Raw genomic sequence first — 21,879 nt, 5'->3', positions numbered from 1 at the left:
ATATTCCATCTGAACTGTTACTAACACTGGATAGACTGGATTTTTTTTAATATATATAAGTTTTTCGTTAATATATCCCAGAATGGAATGAGTATTATCTGCAGTTGCATAGCATTTTGACTGGGGGCAACCTGTAGAGCATCCAAATGTTGCCACTTGAGCATCCCTTTGTTGTTTACTTCTTGTTATTACAAAACTAAGGCTCCTTCTGTCACTGGACTAGTTTTCCTTTGTTATAGTTGTGTTTTCATTTTGCCTGGGAATGTTACTGAATTTACTCAGCTACTCCTACCATCCTGCTCCTGGAGTGGAAGGATATTTAATTAATCAAGGTGTCGGTGAGATGAAGAAGGGTCTGCAACAGGAATGTCTGTGTCTTACTTTTTCCATTTCTTCACTGAGTCCACAGTTCATTTCATTATATCGTAAATAAGTCAGTAGGCATGTATGTTCAAGTTGTTTATTGTAATTATTAAGCCTCCTGAGGAATGGCTATTTGTGTAGTACTCATGTTTGTATAGTACTTACTACAAGAGCATCTTGTTCTCAATTGATATCACTAGATGCAAAGAATATAAATATCTCTTCTCCATTTATTAATCAGCTGTGTTTTGGTTTTGCAGCCTGGAATCCTATTCATTGCCAGCACATTGAATGCCATAATGCAATTAACAAACCAGCTGTGAAGGTACTGCTGTTACTTTGGGGGGTCAAACCCAACTATCTGGGGGATGGGAGGTTGCACTTTTACCCCAGCCATATGCTGTGGTTTTGTGCAGGTGACTAAGAGCAGGAGCTAAGGGAACAGCAAAGCCTGTTGAGACCACGGGTGTCAGACCTTTGTGAATATGTTCTTTGGCTGCTTAAAGCAAGATGAGATATTCACTGCAACTACCATGGGCCAGATCTTGAAATTAAACATGGGGATGGTGGTAGAACACTTTATAAAATTCTAAGCTGGCTCCTGGCTAATCCATGTAAATATTTTCCTGAACATGTATATGTGTATAAATATGTGCACAAATATTACTGTATACAGGAAACATTATTTCAGTTACATAGGTGCATGTTCACCTTGGTATCTTGACTGAGGTCATACAATGCACCTACTCTGATTGTGATCCTTTGCTTGAAATGTGTCCTAAAGCAAATAGCAAAAAAGCTTTACTTACCTCTTCTGCAGCCCTGTTGAGGGAGATAAATTGTATCTTTACACACAGAGTAAAAATGCAAAAATGTTTGACCAGGATCACAACACAATTTGATGGCAGCAGTAAGAATACATCCCGAGTCCAGAGCATATTACAGTTAGGTGTACTAATTAATTTATTTGTGTCTAGTTAAGTATGTAGAGACAACCAATTTTTCTAGGATCAATTCATATACTAACATAATTTCTTTAGTTAAACAGTTCTTCAGTGAGCCTTTTCTGCAGGTTCTGATACTGACAGGGCATAATGGTGATACCTATCTCAAAAGTCCTGGAAGAGACCACCTTCCTGCCTATTCCAATCATTCTCAATGATCCCTCATTTATAGGAAAAATGCTGAAAGGTGTTGCTTCATGTTGAAGTGATTGCTAGATTCAGACTAATAACTCAATAAAGCAACATGTCAAAAAAGTACAGTTCCAAGCTTTGCAGATGAAATATTTGAATATTTTTGAACGATCTCTTATCTTCATTTTGACAGAACCAGTCTTGATCAGTCGTCACTCAGAAAAATGCAGCCTGTTTTATCTTGCAGAGATGAATGTAAATTTGGCTAACGAAAATGAGAAACATTCAAGGACACATTTTTCTTTGTAAATAAGGTCTTGCACTTGAATGGATTAAGAAACATTTTGATTAAAGTGGTTAAGATATTGTGTATGCATACTACTGTTCAATGTTTCCTTAGTAGTACAGAACACTTTGACAAATATGTATGTAACTGGCTATTAACTATAACTGTTTTCTGTAACTGACTAATGTGAAAGAATAAAAGCTAATCCAAGACAAAGTCTGGACCTATGTTGCCAAGGGAACTGTGAGTCTTTGTTCTGTCACTGCAGTTGTGCTGTATATTAACAACTGTGATGACTGAAAATTAGATTTTGCTGGAAGAGGCGTTACTGAGAGAGAAAAATCTAGACTTTTACATTACCTTCTCCTAAACAATGGAACCTCTAAGTGACTATGTCTTTGGGTGGAAAAAAATAAATTAGAAGTCTATAGTGAATATGCAATGTGAATATGTAACACAACGTACCTGTCTTTGAGACAGTGATAATACTGATACTGAAGGATGTCCTGTTTCTTATAGGCTCTTATTTTTCACGTAGATCCTTCTCTTTTTTAGAAATAATTTGAGATCTTGTGTGCCACATGCTGAGTACCCTCTTTCATAATGTTGCTCTCAACACATATCAGAGCTGTGTTACATTGTATGTCCTAGCATTAATGCGTTGAACTTTTTCAGTGGGTTTCAGTGAACAGGTGTCTTAATTCTTTTCCTTCTCTGTTTTTCAGATGTGCATTGACCCATCCTTGTCTGTGGCTTTGGGTGATAAGCCACCTCCCCTATATCTTTGTGAAGAATGCAGCCAGAGAATTGCAGGGTAGGTAAGCTAAGAGCTGGAAAGTGATCAAGTATCATCAGACTCCAGAGTTCAGAACTCTGGAGTTTTGCCTAATTTTATTATGATTAGCATATACTTTATATAGATAAACCTGATGAAATATATGGAGCACGCTGCCATTTGTTATGAATAAGGATTGCAGAAATTTATCTCACGTGATCAGCATTTGCACCTAGATTAAACAGAAGTGAATTTTGAAGTTGAGATCTCTGAATCAATAGATACTGAGGGATGCATTGACTATAACAGGGGAACCTCATTATTGTACAAGCTTCTGCTTATGAAATGTCTTTTGTCCTCATCCATTAGTTGCCATTAAAAGCAAAACGTTACAGTGAAGGCTCTTTCACAGAGACTTCATTAGTTTTCTGTAGCGTGTATTTGGGGTTATTCTCTAAGGTATAAAGTGAGGCAGCAGAGATCAAAGAAATTGATCCAGGGTTGGCCGGTACTTGAAAGAAATATAGCCTGAGATGAATTAACCTCACTTGGGTTTTTGTTTTGATTTTTCTTTTTTTCCTTTAAATTGCTAATATGGTTTGCATTAGTTTATAAAATCTACTAATACTTACAGGGAATGCCAATCATTAGTCGAAATGGGCAAGATTACAGGTAATTCAGAACCTACATGGGTGTTTTTCTCCCCAGTTTAAGACGACTTTATATCACACCAGCTGTGGGAAAAGCAATTACATCTCACCTTAGGTTTTAAGTCATCATTGATTTAAAGCTGCAGGAAAAAGCAGCTGAATTCTGTAGAAGCATAGCTTCTATGGACACGCAGAAAATGGTACTGGTACTTTGTTTTTTTTCTATGTTCGTCTGTTATTCTTCACTATCATTTCTTAGCTGTCAGGCTTTCAGAGCACACACTATTTTAATTTGATAAATTTATGCCTCAAAAGTAATTTTGGAAAGCCTTGAACATAGTGACCAACATCAGCAAAGTGGTAATTTAATGACAGGCACAACAAAGAGACGTAATGTAAAGCAGCCTGCAATTTATAGAACTACATTTGAAAAAAGTAGCTTCAGAATAATGTCAGTGCTACAACATTAATTTATCTCAGTTTCCTCTGTGCAAAAAATAAATGCATATATAAACAAAAAATGGAAAGCTAATTATATCTATAATATTTATAGGGATCACAGTGAGTGGTTGATTGATGTTCTTCTGCCACAAGGTAAGAGGTATTTTAAGGGTAGGTACAAACTAATCATAATTGTACAAACCTATGGTTCAGTATGATATTTCTGCATACTGTATTACTTGAAATGCTGCATTCTGTTCAAAAGGGTTTTTTTTTAGAATTTTAAAGTAGCTTGTACTTAATGCTGCTGAATGACCTTGAAGTACTATGAAAAATTGACTAATCCTCTATCTGAAAATTGATACAACTCTTTATGTGTGAGGAAACAGAGAGAACTGACAATTCTGAAATCTTGAAGTATTCACAGTTGGGACCAAGTTCTTAAAAAGTATTTGTGTCCCACACCAGTGTCCAAAAAGAGGGACTGGTTCTTCCAGTAACCTGGGTCTGATTCGAAAGCTCTTAAAGCTTGCGAAAATCTCTAATACGACCCTGCAAAGGATATCAGAAAAAGACATAAAAATATAAAACATAAAAAACATAAAATATTTTTCCATGATCCAGTCATTGATCCAATCATTGTCCTTTGGCCAGTGATATTTTATTATCTACTAGAATGCAGACAAAGCTTGTTGACAGACTAATCAGCATGTTATCTAAAATAACCCTTTCAGGGACACAGGGAAGACACCACCTCTCTTTTTGCTCTGCAAACTGAAAATTCGTAAGCAGTTGAGATTTTTTTGCTGTCTGCTTTTAGTTGAAATGTTACCCAGATTAAGAATGTTTTATTTACTTAAGGGAAGTACTTCCTTTTAATCAGCCACTTAAATTTACTGAATCATATGTTGCCAGGACAACAGATGGAATAGCTACTGCTTACAGGTTCAATCTGCAAACATTTCACATGAAATTATAGGCCACAGACGTAGTAGCTGCTTCATCCATATTCACTACTCTTTTATCCCCTGAACTTTCACAAGCAGTGTAGGCACGTCTAAGCTATGTTACTTACAGCATGCCACAGTAGTGTGCCTACGAGGTGTACTTCGACAAGTCTGTCCAGGAGGCAGAAGCATAGGCAGAAGGTGGATGGGTAGCAGAGCACACCACACTTAATGCACAAATGCTGTTATTGCATTTCAATGTGGAAACAGCCATAGGCTTAAATATAGTGTCCTACCTTATGCTGTCCAACAGGCTTAGAGGTTTCAACAGTATCTGGAAACCCAAGTTTAGCCTCAGAGATTTCCTTGCAGGAAGTCCCTTTTCCCATGGCTGCCATAATAAAACAGAAAGATCGTCATTTTGTGTTCATGTTTTGTATGCCTTCCCCTTACAGCTGAAATTTCTGCTATATGTCAGAAGAAGGTAAGATTCAGCCATTTGTGTGATGAGGCATGATTTGATGTTGTGTGTAGTGTCATTCCATTAATATGTAGTGTGCTCTTCTTTGTATCATTCCAAAATTTCACAATTTATCCATGAATGCATTTGTTGATGGATGAGAATGATTCAGCAGCAAGGTTTCTTTTTGTTAAAACTGACAGTGTTTGATTTGAGTTGTAGATTTTAGTTGAAGTGTCAATTAGTAAAGCAATTCAATTATGCAATTGAGCTCATTTTGTATTCTATAACTCTGCCTATGAAGAGGGTAGAGGAAGAGGTGAATTTTAAATTCAAATGTTTATGTATATCTTCTTATCTCCTCAAAGTCTTGGATTAATCCTAAATTGGACAAAAATCGTACTCTACAATGTATATTTTTAAAAGTCTTCAGTGCTTGGCTCTGAAAAGATTGCTGACAAAAAGAATCTGCTTGCAATACATACCAGCTAGTGTGTTTTAATAACACTTTAACAGCAAGGAATACAGTGCATAACATATTCTAGTTCTCATATGGTAAAGAAAGCTTTTATGTTGGGCTGGATTACCAGGTGGCAAAAATAAAGGTAGCACCTACTTCAGAGCCTTGGTCAGTTACCTGTGATAAGGTAGATCCTTACATAGCATAAACTGTGTCATGGTGGCACCATTTTTTTGCAGTCCTAAGGATCTGCCTGTTGCTACTTGTAACTTAAAAAGACATTCTGAAGCATAAGAGAATGATTGTAAATTTTAGAGATTGCTTCAAACCAGAAGGTTGAGGCTGATGACTTAAATGTCAGTTTGGTCTGCTCCAAAGAAAGATCAACTGTGACATTTAAGTTCAGGCTCGGCACTTGATCCTGAGTTTATCTTTCCGGAAGGTCAATGATACTTGTCTTAGGAGTTTCCACACAGTAGTGCTTATGTATAATGATTTTGGAAATTACCAACACTTGAGCCAGTTTCCAGGTTTTCATGCCTATTTTCATTCCATTTCCTGATACCTGTGGCCTGATAAAATCTTTTCTGTTTTTCAGAACTGTAGTTCACACGTCAGAAGAGCTGTTGTTACCTGCTTCTCAGCGGGCTGCTGTGGCCGCCATGGCAACAGGCCAGTGCGCTACTGCAAGAGATGCCACTCGAATCACCACAGCAGTGAAGTTGGGGCAGCTGCAGAAACCCACCTTTATCAGACCTCACCCCCTCCTATCAACACCCGGGAGTGTGGGGCAGAGGAACTCGTGTGTACTGTGGAAGCTGTGATCAGGTAATATGGCAGCTTATGAGGCATCAGTATGTAAAGCAGGATCAGGCTTTCCTGTAAATATTACCTGCAGGTCTTGTACAAGTGGATTTTAGATTCACCTGGATGAATTCCAGCTGCCTTATCAGACAACAGATCAGCTGTGAGTGTTGTCCTGACCAGGAAGTCAGCATTGAATGCTAGAATTTGATGTTATTTTATTACTGTTCTCAGGAAAATGATGACATCTAATGCCTTAACCTGTAGTTATTTTTGGTTATTCTCACCTGTATCCAGTGCAGGAAAGCTGCATTCACTGACCACAAGCTTGTTTTATAGCTTGCTGAAGGAAGCAGAGTTTCATGCTGAGCAGAGGGAGCATGAACTCAACCGCAGGAGACAGATGGGCCTCTCCTCTTCCCATCACTCCCTGGACAACACAGACTTTGATAATAAAGATGATGACAAGCATGACCAACGCCTCCTGAGCCAGTTTGGAATATGGTTCTTGGTGAGAAATTCATGCTTTCTTCTCTCACTCTTCATGGTTCAGTCTACTTTCTGAAGCCTCTCTTTTATCTAATTTTTTTTCCCCACTTCTTTGCTTTAGTTGGAGACTTTTCTGATTTGTAAGCAAAAAGTTGTTCTTTGAAGCTGTCAAACTTGGAGATTTCATAACTAGTTTGGGTGGAGCTTGTGGCTGCCTGTGACTACTATGTAGAGTGTAGAACAGAATTGTTCAGTCTAGTTTTTTAATTGACTTTCTGTGTGCCATCAGCTTCTGCTCACAAGTGCCCCTTGCTGAGTGTCATTATTTTAACTTCAAAAGGCAATCCCCTAAGAATCTATTTTTCACCTTCCAGCTTTCAGCATCACTCTCTGGAAGCACAGCTTTCTCTCTTACCTCCAAAAGGCTGGAGGAGTCTTAATGGGCTGCTCTTCCTTCCTGCGTTTTGCTTGGTCTGTCTGGATCAACCAGTGTACTCCAACTGATTTACCTGGTGTGGGTTGACAGAATGAAGCTGTGCTGGTTCTACCACTCACAGTAGTTAGCAGAGATTATTCCAGAATATCAGGACTGCTGCTGGCCAGTTCACAAGCAGGCCAGGCTGCAGCCTGATAGATCCTCAGAAATTGCATTCTGCAATTCCCCTTAAGGAGAATTCTCCCTCTCAGGCTGTTTCCAATTCCCTTTGAGCTCTCAGGCTCTCTCCTCAGTCACCTAGTGACAGGTGGGGAATAGCAGGACCCTCATCTGTCATCTAAACAGAGATAGGATCCCTGGATGGCCAGGTGCCAGGTGTGGAATTCCATAATTCCAACAAAGCTGCTATGCAGTTTCAAGTGACTATATGAATAAAGCTTATATTCTGATGATAGGTTTTGGGTTTTGTTGTTCAATATTGTTTTACAGTTAAAGCCTTTTATTATTTTAAACTTTTTTTTTATTTTGCTGTGTTCATCTATTTCATTTCAAATGATACTTTATAAAGACTGAAGGCCTACATTTCCAGAAGTAGAACTGAAGTGAGAACAAAAAAGGTTTTGTTACACTGTACATGCCTCATCCTAGACATTCAGCATGTACCTTTCTGTGGTAGGGAGGAAGAGCTCTCTGACTCCATTCTATTCTTATAAAATCTCTTGATCTCTCCGTAGTGAGTATTGGTAGAGATCACCATGCAGGTTGTGAGAAATCATGGGTTGCTGTTTTCTTTCATAAAATGAATACCTGTCATCTAGAAACTAGACAGGGCTCAAGAGTTCCTATTAAAAAGGCAGCCAGCTGATACTGTCTTTGAGTTAACACTCAACTGAGACAAGCACAAGGAAGCAAACACCTTAACTTCAACCTGCAATGAAGTAGAACAATGAAGACTACTTTGAATTGAAAGGGGTGTTGATTGCTGCCTCATCCCAAGAAAAATCACGGAGAAGAACATTTGTAAGGTGGATTCTGGTCTTCTCTGGAAAGCAGTGCTGTCATCTTTCCCCCCAGATATTACAGCAGTCTTTCTCCTTTGTTCACTTGCTGCAAAGCAGCAGTGACCAGTTTCAGGTTGCAAGTGAAGAGAGTACAGTTTTCACTAGGAAGTGGCTGATAGGTGGTTAAAGGAGCTTCTAAAATCTCCTGTCATCTGTCATTTTCCACTCTTTGCATTCAGTGCAGCAACTTGACTTGAAACTTTGTCTTCTGTCGCCAAGAGCTCAAATAGCAGATAATTAAGGACTTAGCAGTGTACTGGTCTGTGAACTGGGGTAGAGAGTCGGTCTCAGATTTGGGACAGTTTTATAGTCCAGATATCATTTTAGAAAGACTTTGGAGCGGGGGAGAATAATGTTGATTATTATGTGAGGATTTCTGAGGACCTAAAACTCACCCCAAGTGAGGACAAAAAATCAAAATTGGAATCTTTTTGCAAAGTAAAGATCACTTATTGTATTAAGTAGACATCTTCTTTCAGAATTTTTGAAGTTCTTGATTTGCCTTTTTATCTTGTATGTTTTATATATGTGTGCGTATGTATATCATATATTTTACCAGGTATTACATTACCTTCTGAAATGAAAAGTCATTTTAAAGTTCAAACCAAAATGTTTCAGTTTGTCAAAGCATTCTATATTGATATTTTTCAGTGTTGAAAGTAAATAAAAAAATTCAGTGCTTGGCTTTTTTTTATTTTCTGGTTTGGAAATGTTTTGTCAATTGTCCTGTGCCAACCTCTACTTAAAACTCATCATCTTATTTGTCTTCTAGATATATCCTTGTAAATCTGAGAATATGCAAAATATAGTAGATAAATAATTTGCCACCTTTAATTCTAGAAATGAAAGTTGATTTGTGTTTCTCTCTTCCAGGTGAGCCTTTGCACTCCCAGTGAGAATACACCCACAGAGAGTTTAGCAAGGCTGGTTAGCATGGTATTCCAATGGTTTCACTCTACAGCTTACATGATGGATGATGAAGTTGGTAGCTTGGTTGAAAAGCTCAAACCCCAGTTTGTTACCAAGTGGTTGAAGACTGTTTGTGATGTCCGTTTTGATGTCATGGTTATGTGCCTCCTTCCTAAACCAATGGAGTTTGCCAGGGTAAGAATGATTTATCTGAAGGTTCCTTTATTTGCCGCAGAATTTAAGGTATTAAGTAAAAAGATCTTTTTTTTCCTAGTCTGTCAAGGCAAAGAAATCTCAATGGTAGAGGGAGCGGTGAAGTTCAGGAATTTTTGCTCTTCATAGCATTTTTAGTTTTACTATATTAGAAAGTGAGCATTATTTACACTAATGTGAAGACAGGTTGGAAGAGTATTGTAAGTATTGAAAATACTGCATGTTTTTGATAGCTGCATGTTTTCATTATGCTGCTGAAGTACCCAAACTTGTCTTTAGTAAAAGGTATCATTTACCTACTCACAGATATAAGCCTGTCCTTTCATAATGTTTCTCTGTTCTTTGCATACCTCATCTCTGAAGCTGTGAAGTCGGGTTTGTGAAATCACACAGTTGTAACCAAAGGGAACTCTGGGCATACTGATGCCCTGTAGCTTCATAGACCTGATTTAAGTGACTGAGTGGAAGACCAGTCTGACGTGGTTTGCCTTGTTGCTGGTGAAGAGAAAGAGATTTACCTGGAAGGCCATCCAGGGTGCCTAAGTGCAACCACTGGTACGATCTCTTCCAGAAAGTGTCATTCTTTCTGTTGTAGAATCACAGAATCAACTGGGTTGGAAAAGACCTCCGAGATCATCAAGTGCAACCCTTGATCCAACACTGCCGTGGTTACTAGACTATGGTACTAAGTGCCACATTCAGTCTCATCTTAAAAACCTCCAGGGATGGTGAATCCACCATCTCCCTGGGCAGCCCATTCCAATGTCTGATTACTCTGTCTATAAAAAATTTCTTCCTAATGTCCAACATAAATCTCCCCTGGTACAGCTTAAGATTGCGCCCTCTTGTCCTACTGCTGGCTGCTTGAGAGAAGAGACCGACACCCACCTGGCTACAGCCTCCTTGCAGGTAGTTGTAGAGAGTGATGAGGTCTCCCCTTCTCCAGGCTGAACAACCCCAGCTCCCTCAGCCTCTCCTCACAGGACTTGTGCTCAAGTCCTTTCACCAGCTTTGTTGCTCTTCTCTGGACCTGCTCTAGCACCTCAATATCCTTCTTGAACTGAGGGGCCCAGAGCTGGACACAGTACTCGAGGTGTGGCCTCACCAGCGCTGAGTACAGAGGAAGAATTCCTTCCCTGGTCCTGCTGGCCACACTGTTCCTGATCCAGGCCAGGAGGCCATTGGCCTTCTTGGCCACCTGGGCACACTGCTGGATCATGTTCAGCTTCCTGTCAATCCAAATTCCCAGGTCCCTTTCTGCCTGGCTGCTCTCCAACCACTCTGTGCCCAGCCTGTAGCGCTGCAGGGGGTCATTGTGACCAAAGTGGAGGACCCGACACTTGGCCTTGTTGAACCTCATCCCATTGGAATCAGACCATCTCTCCAGGTTGTCCAGATCCCTCTGCAGAGCCCTCCTACCTTCCATCAGATCAACACTCCTCCCCAGCTGGGTGTCATCTGCAAATTTGCTAATGGTACACTCAATCCCCTCATCCAGATCATCAGTAACGATATTAATTAGAACTGGGCTCAACACTGATCCCTGGGGGACACCACTAGTGACCGGCTGCCAACTGGATGCAGCCCCGTTCACCACCACTCTGGGCTCGACTCTCCAACCAGTTCCTAACCCAGCACAGGGTGCCCCTGTCCAAGCCGTGGGCTGCCAGCTATTCCAGGAGTATGCTGTGGGAGACAGTGCCAAAGGCTTTGCTGAAGTCCAGACAGACACATCCACAGCCTTCCCCTCATCCACCAGGCAGGTCACCCGATCATAAAAGGAGATCAGGTTGGTCAGACAGGACCTGCCCTTCCAAACCCATGCTGGCTGGGTCTGATCCCTTGTCCATCCTGTAGGTGCTGTGTGATTGCACTTAGGATGATCTGCTCCATAATTAGGATGATCTGTCCATTAATTATGAAGCAGAAATCACCACTTAACCATGCTTTTCTAAGACATTCATTTTGTGACCTCTCATGTAAAATGTTCAGAAGACATGTTGAGTTTGTTTCCCAAAATTAAGTTTTGTTTCCTAAAATTAAGACTACGCTAGAAAGGGCCATTGGGACTTGATGCAATGTATCACATCATCAGGCATGAACATCTGTGGATTTTTCATGACCTAACTAATGGGATTTGCTGTAGACAGACCAGCATACGTGTGCAGACCAGCATGTATATGTGTCTTACTGTGAACCATTGCTCAGAAGATACATAGGGCTGTGGGAGGATCAGAGGGCAGCTGAGGGAATTTGAGAGACGGATGGATACTTTGACTGTTAGAAACTGAAAAAAGAGATCAGAGCTTTGAGGCTAGGGGGTAAAGGAAGGACTTGAACCTCATTCTGTAATCCCTTATGTATTTTTTTTTCTTGGATCCAACCCCTCTTTTGAATTTTGTTACCCTCGCTGCAATACTTAAGACTAGACTGACAACTTGCCAGATTTGCAGGGCTTCACTAGAACATGTAGACAAATAGCCATGAAATTAGCTGTGATGAAGAAGAAAAAGTAGTTTGTTGGCTGAGATTACCAGTAGTTTCTGCCAGAACAGCAGGCATCTCAAGAGCCATTAGTCAGGAACAGCAGATGTGAGCTGAGGTCAGTTAGAATAATTAATCTCTGTACGCTAATTACTTACGTGCTTAGAAGTATACTTTTTGGCTTACATCACTTAGAACCTTTCCTCAATAAAACCCTAAACAAACATCTATGAAAGAACACCTGGTACAGACCATGTTTTTCAAAATAAAGATCCAGCACTGTAACAATTTATGGAGAGCAAATACTTTATGGTGCAAGTTTAACCAAATAAATCTGTCCCTTTTTGAGAACTGTAAACAGTAATACACTGTAAACAGTAATATAATGGCCTGGAAGTGAGTGAACTTCTAAGACTTTGACAGTGCTTTTGGGTACTGTGAGTCAAATGGAAGAGATAAAAACAATGCAACCCCTATGGCCGAATTCTAAATTCTGCCTTGCAGGTACTAATGATCACCCCCTACAGTTTCCTGGCTGCAATACACTGAACAAATTTATGATGCTGAGCAAGTTACAGGGACTAGAAATGTTGTTCATCATTGTAATGCTTGGAAATACCCACAGGTTGGCGGATACTGGGACAAATCATGTAGTGCTGTAACCCAGTTAAAAGAAGGGCTAAATCGAATCCTTTGCTTGATTCCATATAATGTGATAAACCAGTCGGTGTGGGAATGTATCATGCCAGAATGGTTGGAAGCTATAAGGACAGAAGTGCCTGACAATCAACTGAAAGAGTTTCGGGAAGTGCTGAGGTATGTAGACATAAGTTGGAATCATTCTGTTGTTGCCTGTGTTGTAGCACAAGATGGTGACAAGGAATAAAAATGCTTATATGTGCAACAGACAGTAGTGAGTGAATGCTTCTGATTTGTTTTTATGACTTATATTTAGACTAAAGCACTTAAGCTTTGGGAAAATCTTCTTTTATTGCTTCTGATATCCTCAAATCTGTATCAAGAGCCAAGTACATGGACGCTTCTTTGCTGTGAGCAAGTCACATTTTTAGTGGCTTCCTGCAACATGTTGGAAGGAGCATCTTTCTCCTTCTGTCAAGTTGATGAGAAATGGTGGGGATTAGTAGAGCTGTCAGTGATATATTTATTTAGCTAATATCTTCCCCTAATGAGCTAAGAAAACACCAGAATAAGAATGGTGCCTGAGTCATAATTTCATGCCTTTAACAGTAAAACTTCACATTGCCTTTTAATTGATGAAAAGGCTCTGAAACTGACTCTAAGTTCATATCTCTAGGTATTGCTGTAAACTTTTTTTTAGTGCAAGCATGGAATAGTGGACTACTGGTGAGATGAGAAATTTTCCAATTTTTACGTTGGATGTTGGAGGAGATATTGCTGTCAAATGCAACTGGGCATATTAGATTTTATGTAAATTCTTAAGGTGCGTCACCAAATTCAGAGATGAACTTACACAGTCAGGACAGGTGGTATCAGCAACCTAGCAACCCTGTGGAGGGTGAAAATGCAAGCTTTCTACCAGTTTTCTGTTATGTCTCATATGGTGTGTGCCATCATAACTCAGTGATGGTATGTTTTTGTTCTACTTTTCAGCAAAATGTTTGACACTGAACTTTGTCCTCTCCCTTTCTCGATGGAGGAGATGTTTGGCTTTATCAGCTGTCGATTCACAGGATATCCATCCTCTGTGCAAGAGCAAGCATTACTCTGGCTGCATGTAAGTGTCCTCTCCTGATGACTCATGCTGGAAGAGCTTTTAATTTTGAAAAAGAAAAGAAAAAGGAGAGTAAAAAAATGAAGCCACTTAGCCACTTTTCCAGAGTTCATACAATCCTTCTGCTCTTTGCTTAGCTCCTGTGTAAGGATGGTTGGTAGACGGACCCTGAGAAGCTTTGTTACTAACCCATCATGAACAATAATCTAGTTGACAGGGTGGTGATTTAGTTGACAAGGTGGGGATCAGTCAGAGATTGGACTTTATGATCTTGGAGGTCTTTTCCAACCTAAATAATTTTGTGATTCTGTAATAAAATAGAAGGCTGGGAATTTCTTTTACCTCTGAATGCCAGTTGTGTTTTCAGGGTCATTGAGCTGGTTGACTTTTTGGCAGCAGAATTTGTTCTGTAGATTCCAAAATTAATTCCAGACTCCAGAAACAGCTGTAGTTGTTCCTGCATATGAAGACCTGAATGAGACTAGCTCTATACCCGTGAAGCTTTCTGCTGCTCTGGCCCTTTTGCATTATATTTGCCCACGAAACTGGCATTCACTCAATGTTCATATTTTGAAGCTACAGGGCAGTGACTTCAAAAGGGGTGTAAAATTTTCCACAGCACCTTGGGATAATACCTGTACTTTTCATTATTGCTTCTTTTCTGCTGAGGCTTATTTTAATTGAACCTCTGCAAAGACCAATTTACGTGATGACTGTAGCAATTTTCAGGTATACAAGGTTTTCAATTAAAGCATGATATTTTTAGAATTTTCTTGACTTAATAACATTTAATGACAAGTACAAATGAGCTCATATTTTTCTGAGTGTTGGTGACAAAATAGATTGTGAATATTCTCAGTGATTTGCAAAAAACCATCCAGTTACTATGTTGACACCTGTAGGCTACCATTGTGACTGGATTCAGAATAAATACAGGAATTCAGTTTTAAATAGTAATAAATAAAGTAAATAGTTATTCATTCAAGTATTGGTAATCTTCTGCTTTACAGAAATATTTTTGTGGAATAACCTCACATCCCTGTATGGTTTTGTGCATAAAACTGATCTCAAGGTGCACCAAGTGGATGCCAACAAATATTTTGAAAATAACCTATTTTTGCCAGTTTTCTTTTGCCTGGATTCTAAAAGAAATCTGAACTTGCACCTCACCTCATTGAATCTCAAAATTAAATACATGGAATTTGCTGAGCTGAGGATTGTATTATAAAGATGCTTATAAAGTAGATGGTGTTTGTGATTAAACTTGAAACTTACTTTTTATTTATTGTCTATCCTCAGGTGTTGTCTGAACTTGACATTGTTGTACCTCTTCAGTTACTAATCAGCATGTTTTCTGATGGAGTTAATTCTGTAAAAGAGTTAGCAAATCAAAGAAAATCGAGAGTCAGTGAACTGGCAGGAAATCTTGCAGCTCGGAGGGTAACTGTTTCTTATCCTGCTTTTTTTTTTTTTTGCTTAGAACAGTCTTCTTAATAAAATGCATGTGAAGGATTAAAAAGCCATCTTTCAATATGGCAGCATTTGATTGGAAACACTATAAATTTTGAAAATGGAAGAAAATTGACATCACTTAGCATTGCTCTATCACATGATCAGTGTAAAGATAATACAGGTAGCAACTTGGTATCTTTTCCAACCTTTTTTATTCTTTTCACCTTCTATTAATAACTGTCAATGGCAAGTTGTTATGGACAACTGGTCACCCAGAATAACCTTTTGTGTTCTGGTACGAATTTGGTGGGCCCAGCTATGTTTTGGAAGAGTGATGGAACAGAATTATTTCTGTTTCACAGAATTTTTTTCCACACCCAAGAGATGCAAAATTTGATCTGAAGTTGCCAAAGGCTTTTGGTCTGAAAGAAAATACGTACAAATCTGTAGGCATTACACATGCTTGGTCTGATGTGGCTAACTTCCCAGTAGTTTGGATGAAGTGCTTCAAGGACATCAGGAACAAGATTGCTTGGGAAGATCAAATTCTTTAGATTTAAGGAGCTACAGCGAGGCAGTTGATGATGCCTTACATGTGGTCTGCCTGTCTTCTGATGTAGCTCTGCAGACAGCTCCCCCACACCTAGCCCAGGATCACTTCTAAACTAAGCAGAAAAATGGACAAACTTACTCTCTGGTCTTTCAGACCATACCTGGCCTGAAAATAGACCTCATGTGTCATCTACATGTGTATCTCCCTACAACACCTAGAGCTTCTCAGGTATTTTAGATGGCCTGTTGTGGTGTGGGCATAAATCAGTGCAGACATACACATCTTATTACCATTGTGTCTAGTTCAATTCCAGCTGCCTGTACTCTTAGTACAGCCTTAGTTAACACCCTTCTCTTGAGATGGCCTCCTTTATTAGCCTCCTGCTATTAAAATTAGTGACCATAGATCATGGACCAACCAGATCGTTGTATCCTGATGGCTGCTTTACTGCCTGCACCAGTTTTCTGTTTGGTTTATGATGTTGAAATTCCTCCTCAGTAAGAATAATATAATGAATGTCAGCCACTTACCTTAAGAGAATATATACATCTGTGCAGAATATGGTTCCCATATTTCTATCATATTTTATCATTTAGTGGCATTAAGGGACGTGTATATTTTGCAAAACAGCTACAGAAGGGTAAGGCTGTCATAGTTCTTGATATTTTTTGTGTTTTCATATAGAATGGGATTTCTTAAATGTCTAACAGTCATTTGGACATGTTGATTTTTTATTATTTTCAGGTGAGCGTTGCTTCTGACCCTGGGCGCAGAGTTCAGAACAACATGCTGAGTCCTTACCCAAGCCCCTTCCAGAGCCCATTCCGGAGTCCAATACGTAGTCCTTTTCACAGCCCTTTCAAGAACTTTGGACACCCTAGTGGAAAAACAATTGATTTTGACTGTGAAGATGAAGAAATGAATCTTAACTGCTTCATTCTGATGTTTGATCTCATACTGAAGCAGGTACTTGCAGAAGAAAAACACCCACATGGAAGGGACACCGAAGTTCTGTAGTCACTTTTGGCTCTCCTTTGATCCTGTATTGATTCCCTTTCTGTTAAGGGATTGTCATGAAGTATAAGACATTTAAATTCCAATACAGCTGTCATCTGCCTTTACCTCTATAGGAGTTATAGGTTCATGTTCAGTGAAGAGAAGTTAAATACCTCCACATTCAGGTTAGACGCTAACCTCATAATAGTGAAAGGAACTTCTTGAAGATTTCTACAGATTAGAAGCAGAGGATTGTTGATAGGCTTAGATTAGATACTTAATTTTTGGGTAGCTAAATTTGGACATTGTGAATCCAAGGGCAAGTGCTTTAGATAACTGTCTCCAGGTAAAAGTAGTGGATCTGGTGCTTGAAATTGTCTCTTTAGTTTAGCTGTTGGAGCTCGGGCCTCAACACCAGTGAAAATTTAAAATTTAATATGTTACAGTTTATCTCAAATTCTTCCCAGCACTGTAATATAAAACTAGTAGAAATGTAGGACGAGTCAGACAGTTAGGGCTCTGGCTTTTAAATAAATAATAAATCCTTACCATTTTCACTTTCTTTCAGATGGAACTCCAGGATGATGGTGTCACTTTGGGCTTAGAGAACAGCATTTCAAAAGATATAATATCCATCATAAACAATGTATTCCAGGCACCCTGGGGTGGTTCTCACACCTGTCAGAAAGATGAAAAAGCAGTTGAATGTGGTCTGTGCCAGTCCAGCATTCTGTGTTACCAGCTGGGTTTTGAGCTGCTGGAACAGCTTGCTCCAAAGGAAGAAATTAGGCTTGTGGTAAGTAGAGCTGGGAAAGGGTCTGTATTACTGGTGTGCTAAAACTCCTCTTCCTCGTTTTTCTCATTCCACTGTGCATGAGGGAGCAAAGCTGCACTGACCTTTGGCAGGAAGGATTCAAGAGGTTAAAGCAAAATGCCACTGAACTGTAAAATTTAAGTCTGAATTGATTCAAAGAGTGGGTACTTTGAAATGGTTAATGATTTTGAGTGAATCAGTTGTGAAGTGAGCAAGCCTTAGTTGGTGCTTGACCATTGAAAATGCTGAGCACTGCTGAAAAACTGAATGTACTTCAGGTTGTGTATCCAGCTTTTCAGACACAAATCTGTACTCTTCAATCGCTAGTTGTCATTAAAGTCTTCTGTAGGTTTGCAGAAGAACTAGAGCATTTCCTGTGGTGGTGATGGTTTGATGAATTTGTTTTAAGCTGTATGTCTATTATACATAACTGTTCCAACTGATAGTTGAGAAGACAGCATCATTCCGCTTATTCTGAGTGCTCATTTGCCGTGACATGTTAGTAGCAGATGTTTAGTAGTATTTCCTTTTTCAGTGGAGGGCATAGTGATGCCCTTCTAAGTGTAAAAGGTTCAGGATTTCATTTGGATGTTTTTGCTAGTAGCAGGTATTGTGCATGTGGTATTCAGTAACTTGTGCTAGAAAAATCTTCTCATGCCTGGTCAGTACAGGTTCTCATCTCAAAATTAGCAAGTAGTGCAGTCTTGGGTGCTGGGGCATGGTACCACTTCTAGGATCCACCCTGCAATTTACAACATAAATGTCACAACGACAACCTTTAATCCTGAGCTCCTGGCCACTGGCAGAAGTAACTACAGCCTACTCCTTTGTTCAATGTAAAAGTGGTTGAGGTAGGTCCTGCACCCTAAGCCCGTAACTCTGCAATCATGTAGGAGATGCCTTGCTCCTGTCTGTTACTCCTTTCAGGCAAGGATGACAAACTTGATGGAACATTGGCTCCGTGACTGGATCCACCTCGGGTCCAATATGGATATGCAGTTTCTGTTAAATCCATGTCTGAAACATAGTCTTTCTGTTGGCATGCATTTGCTGATGCAAAATATTATATAGCAGGTGATTTGAATGCACAAGTGTACATGGAACTAAACAATGCCTCATTTGAGCTCAGCTTATCACACCAAATATAGCTTTAACAGCAGGATATGGACAATATCAAGAAATGAATTTAACCTATTATATTCTTAAAGGAGCCCACAGATAACCTCGAAGATAGTCTTCTGTATACTAGACCTGAGTTTATTATAGGAACTGAAGGAGAAGAGGAAGACAAATCAGCACCAAAACATGGAGAAAATCCAGGAAATCACACAGAGACCACAGAAAATGCTGGTAGGTAGAGGATGAGAAGGTTGAGTATTTCCATAAGGCTTTAAAAGAAATGCTTTACTCATATGGAATACAAATTTCTGAAGCAGTCTTTCAAGTTCAATAGTGCACAGTCACTTTTTTATCATGCATTCAATTATTTCAACATATTAATTAAATAAGAAGGCTGTATTTAGGTTGGTAGCATGTATGACTGTCTCTCAGAAAATTGTTAAAAGAAATTTTGACTTTTTGAACATAAAATAGCAAAAACATTGCATACCAAATTCCATGCTGTTCTAACTTTACTGACTGCAGGTTCTGTGGCTAGAATTAATATATCTTTCATCACCTCAACATTCTTTAGTTTCATTTTTTATCCACAGATAAAAGAATTTTAACATTGTCTGTAACTTACGTTTTTAACAGCGATAAAAAATGACACAGAAAGAAAGTTTTGTTATCAGCAACTTCCAGTTACCTTGAAGCTCATATACACTATATTGCAGGTAACATTGATTACTTGTTTGTTTGGTTTGAATTGCTGGTGAAGTGGTGTCATTATGTTGACAGTAATAGATCTGCTTACACAGGAAATGTCAAGGTTTGAAGAACCAGACATTCTTTTTAACATGCTGAATTGTCTGAAGATCCTGTGTCTTCATGGGGAATGCCTATATATAGCAAGAAAGGACCATCCACAATTTCTTGCCTATATTCAAGATCACATGCTGATTTCAAGGTGGGTTTTTATTGCATATTTTGTCCTCATACTTTGTTGGTTCTCCAGCTATCCATTTGTTGTTAGCATCAAAGAATTTGCACGTTTAGTATGGAAAATTAACAAGGGTGGTAGGGAAGCATGGAAGGGTTAAGAAACCCATTTAAGAGCTCATTGCACAGGCTAATTAAGACATTAGAAATGAAGCCAAGGTACCCTGCATTGTCCATCATGGCTACTCTGTCATGCGCCATTTGTTTTGAATAATAGCATTATCTGAGACTGAGGTATATCTTCCCTGACTCTATAAAATAAAATAAAATATGATGTAGAGACAGGTACACAGTTTATAGGACTTTAACATTAAAACTGAGAGAACAACAGTATTGCACCTTATTTTTATGAGGAAAAGTAAGTTTTTTCATTTAGAATCAAAGCTAATTGGATTGAAATCTGTGCATTTTAAGATTCTCTTTGGAGAAAGGGACTTTACAGAAAACTAGCTGAATAAACATCAGCATATAATCTTCTAAAATAGTGTGTTCATCACCACTTACAGCTGCTCTGTATCAATTTCACTGAGCATCTCCTGAGGCTGTAAGGTTTCAGCAGACGAGAGAATCTGTTCTGAATCTAGATACCAGCAAATTGTGAACACACAACATCTTAGTTATTCGTGGTGCCGGGGAAGTTCATGTGGCTTATGTGCTGAAACTGGTCATGCTGAAACTCCTAATTCATAGGACAGTTTATGTTCCATGGTAGTTGCCTTGAATTAGGTAACCTCTTTTAAAATCTGAAGTGTTTCAAAGTAAGGAATATTTAAACTTGGATTTTCCAGAGAAACTGCTCAAGTTGAAGATTTGCAAGTAGCTCAGTTTTCCTACAAGTCACTCAGTAGAATTCACATAAGTGCCTAGGATGGCTCACGAAGATTTTCATGAAAAGTGCATTACATTTAGAAGAAAGGATATAAAGGGAGTGTTTTTATAAGCAGGCTTGCTCTTTTTTGTCTTTCCAGTTTATGGGGAGTTGTGAAGTCTGAGTTCTCTCAGCTTTCTTCCCTGGCAGTCCCACTTCTTCTTCATGCACTTTCGCTTCCCCATGGAGCTGACATTTTCTGGACAATCATAAACAGCAATTTCAACAGCAAAGATTGGAAGATGAGATTTGAAGCAGGTAGGCCTGAGGAATGTACTCTATTTTCTCTTCGTTACTTCTCTGAAGAGGTAGAACTTTCTCTGCTGTAAGTGAGGAGACCTATAATAGATGATGATCTTTTTGCTGCTATGGAGAGTTTTGAAGATAGTCTGTTGCAAAACTATGGCACAACAGTGCTGTAAAATAGAGGAGAACATGAAACATTTTGGGTAATAAAAACAAAATTACAACTCTTGCTAGCTATTTTTGTTGTTACTTTCTCAGCTGTGCATGTTTCTAGGAAAGTTCTATTCATCAGTACATAAAGAAGCCATTGCCTAAATGAATATGCCTCTTTTCTTTGTCTGGGTACGTGATGGCTACAGTGGAGAAGGTAGCTGTTTTGTGCAGATTTTTGGATATTCACTCTGTGACAAAAAACCACCTACTGAAGTACTCCTTAGCTCATGCATTCTGCTGTTTCCTGACTGCTGTGGAAGATGTCAACCCAGCAGTAGCTACAAGAGCTGGGCTATTACTTGACACCATAAAGAGACCAGCTTTACAGGTGGGTGCATTGCATGGGAAAAAGTACATTCAAACAGGAAACTGGGTTTTCACCTGAAGTTCAGATGTACAGCATCACAGTCACTGCTAATATGTCTTTTGGCAAGCATTATAGGTCTTGGTCATTGACATAGGCACAAAATAGCCAAGGGAAATGGTACTGCCCTACCCCCAACTTAGAATCATGGAATTGTTTACATTGGAAAAGACCTTTTAAAGATCATCTAGTCCAACCATAAATACTTTGATGACTGCAGAGGATACTATTGCATTTGAAGTGGTTGTAAAAAACTGTAAATATTTTTTATTACTTTAAAATAATTTGATATTTTTCAATTAAAATACATTTGTAAGTCTTATGACACCCTGCTGAGCTCACAATGAGAAAATTTATTTGAGCAAAACCAAACATGGCCTTGATCTTCAAAAAATTTACCTAGGCATGTCATTTTATCATGTGAGGGAGCCTGTCAATCTGGATTCTCATGATTAAAATTAAATGGATATGAGAGAGAGATAAGCAACGTAAATAAATCTCACAGTACACAGTTCAGTTCTAGTTCTCTGGAGAATAGAATGAATATGTATTTTGAAACGTTCAGTTTTGCTGCCTGTAAGAAGTTGTTAATATTTTCTAGTTTTA

At 39.0% G+C, this 21,879-nt stretch overlaps 1 protein-coding gene across 9 annotated transcripts in view; it reads left to right on the top strand.

Annotated features, from left to right (window-relative positions):
- Positions 1-21,879, top strand: part of UNC79 (unc-79 homolog (C. elegans)) — a 108,419-nt gene that overhangs the window by 20,615 nt on the left and 65,925 nt on the right. For 8 of the 9 annotated variants that reach the window (XM_017813902.1, XM_017813908.1, XM_017813901.1 and 5 more), the window contains 17 exons: positions 624-688; positions 2,511-2,599; positions 3,764-3,804; positions 5,054-5,082; positions 6,117-6,346; positions 6,662-6,833; positions 9,182-9,412; positions 12,540-12,730; positions 13,547-13,670; positions 14,967-15,107; positions 16,417-16,638; positions 17,237-17,464; positions 18,691-18,832; positions 19,238-19,317; positions 19,402-19,550; positions 20,551-20,708; positions 21,056-21,237. In XM_017813902.1, the coding sequence (XP_017669391.1) occupies positions 624-688; positions 2,511-2,599; positions 3,764-3,804; positions 5,054-5,082; positions 6,117-6,346; positions 6,662-6,833; positions 9,182-9,412; positions 12,540-12,730; positions 13,547-13,670; positions 14,967-15,107; positions 16,417-16,638; positions 17,237-17,464; positions 18,691-18,832; positions 19,238-19,317; positions 19,402-19,550; positions 20,551-20,708; positions 21,056-21,237 (2,474 nt within the window). Of the gene's footprint in view, positions 1-623; positions 689-2,508; positions 2,600-3,763; positions 3,805-5,053; positions 5,083-6,116; positions 6,347-6,661; positions 6,834-9,181; positions 9,413-12,539; positions 12,731-13,546; positions 13,671-14,966; positions 15,108-16,416; positions 16,639-17,236; positions 17,465-18,690; positions 18,833-19,237; positions 19,318-19,401; positions 19,551-20,550; positions 20,709-21,055; positions 21,238-21,879 lie in introns of those variants that run through there. The other variant, XM_017813907.1, reaches the window with a different exon arrangement.

This window comes from Lepidothrix coronata, unplaced genomic scaffold, assembly GCF_001604755.1.
Source record: "Lepidothrix coronata isolate B3197 unplaced genomic scaffold, Lepidothrix_coronata-1.0 Scaffold43, whole genome shotgun sequence".
Taxonomy (NCBI): domain Eukaryota; kingdom Metazoa; phylum Chordata; class Aves; order Passeriformes; family Pipridae; genus Lepidothrix; species Lepidothrix coronata.
Note: the sequence above shows the minus strand (reverse complement) of the source record. Positions and strands in the feature narration are given on the sequence as shown.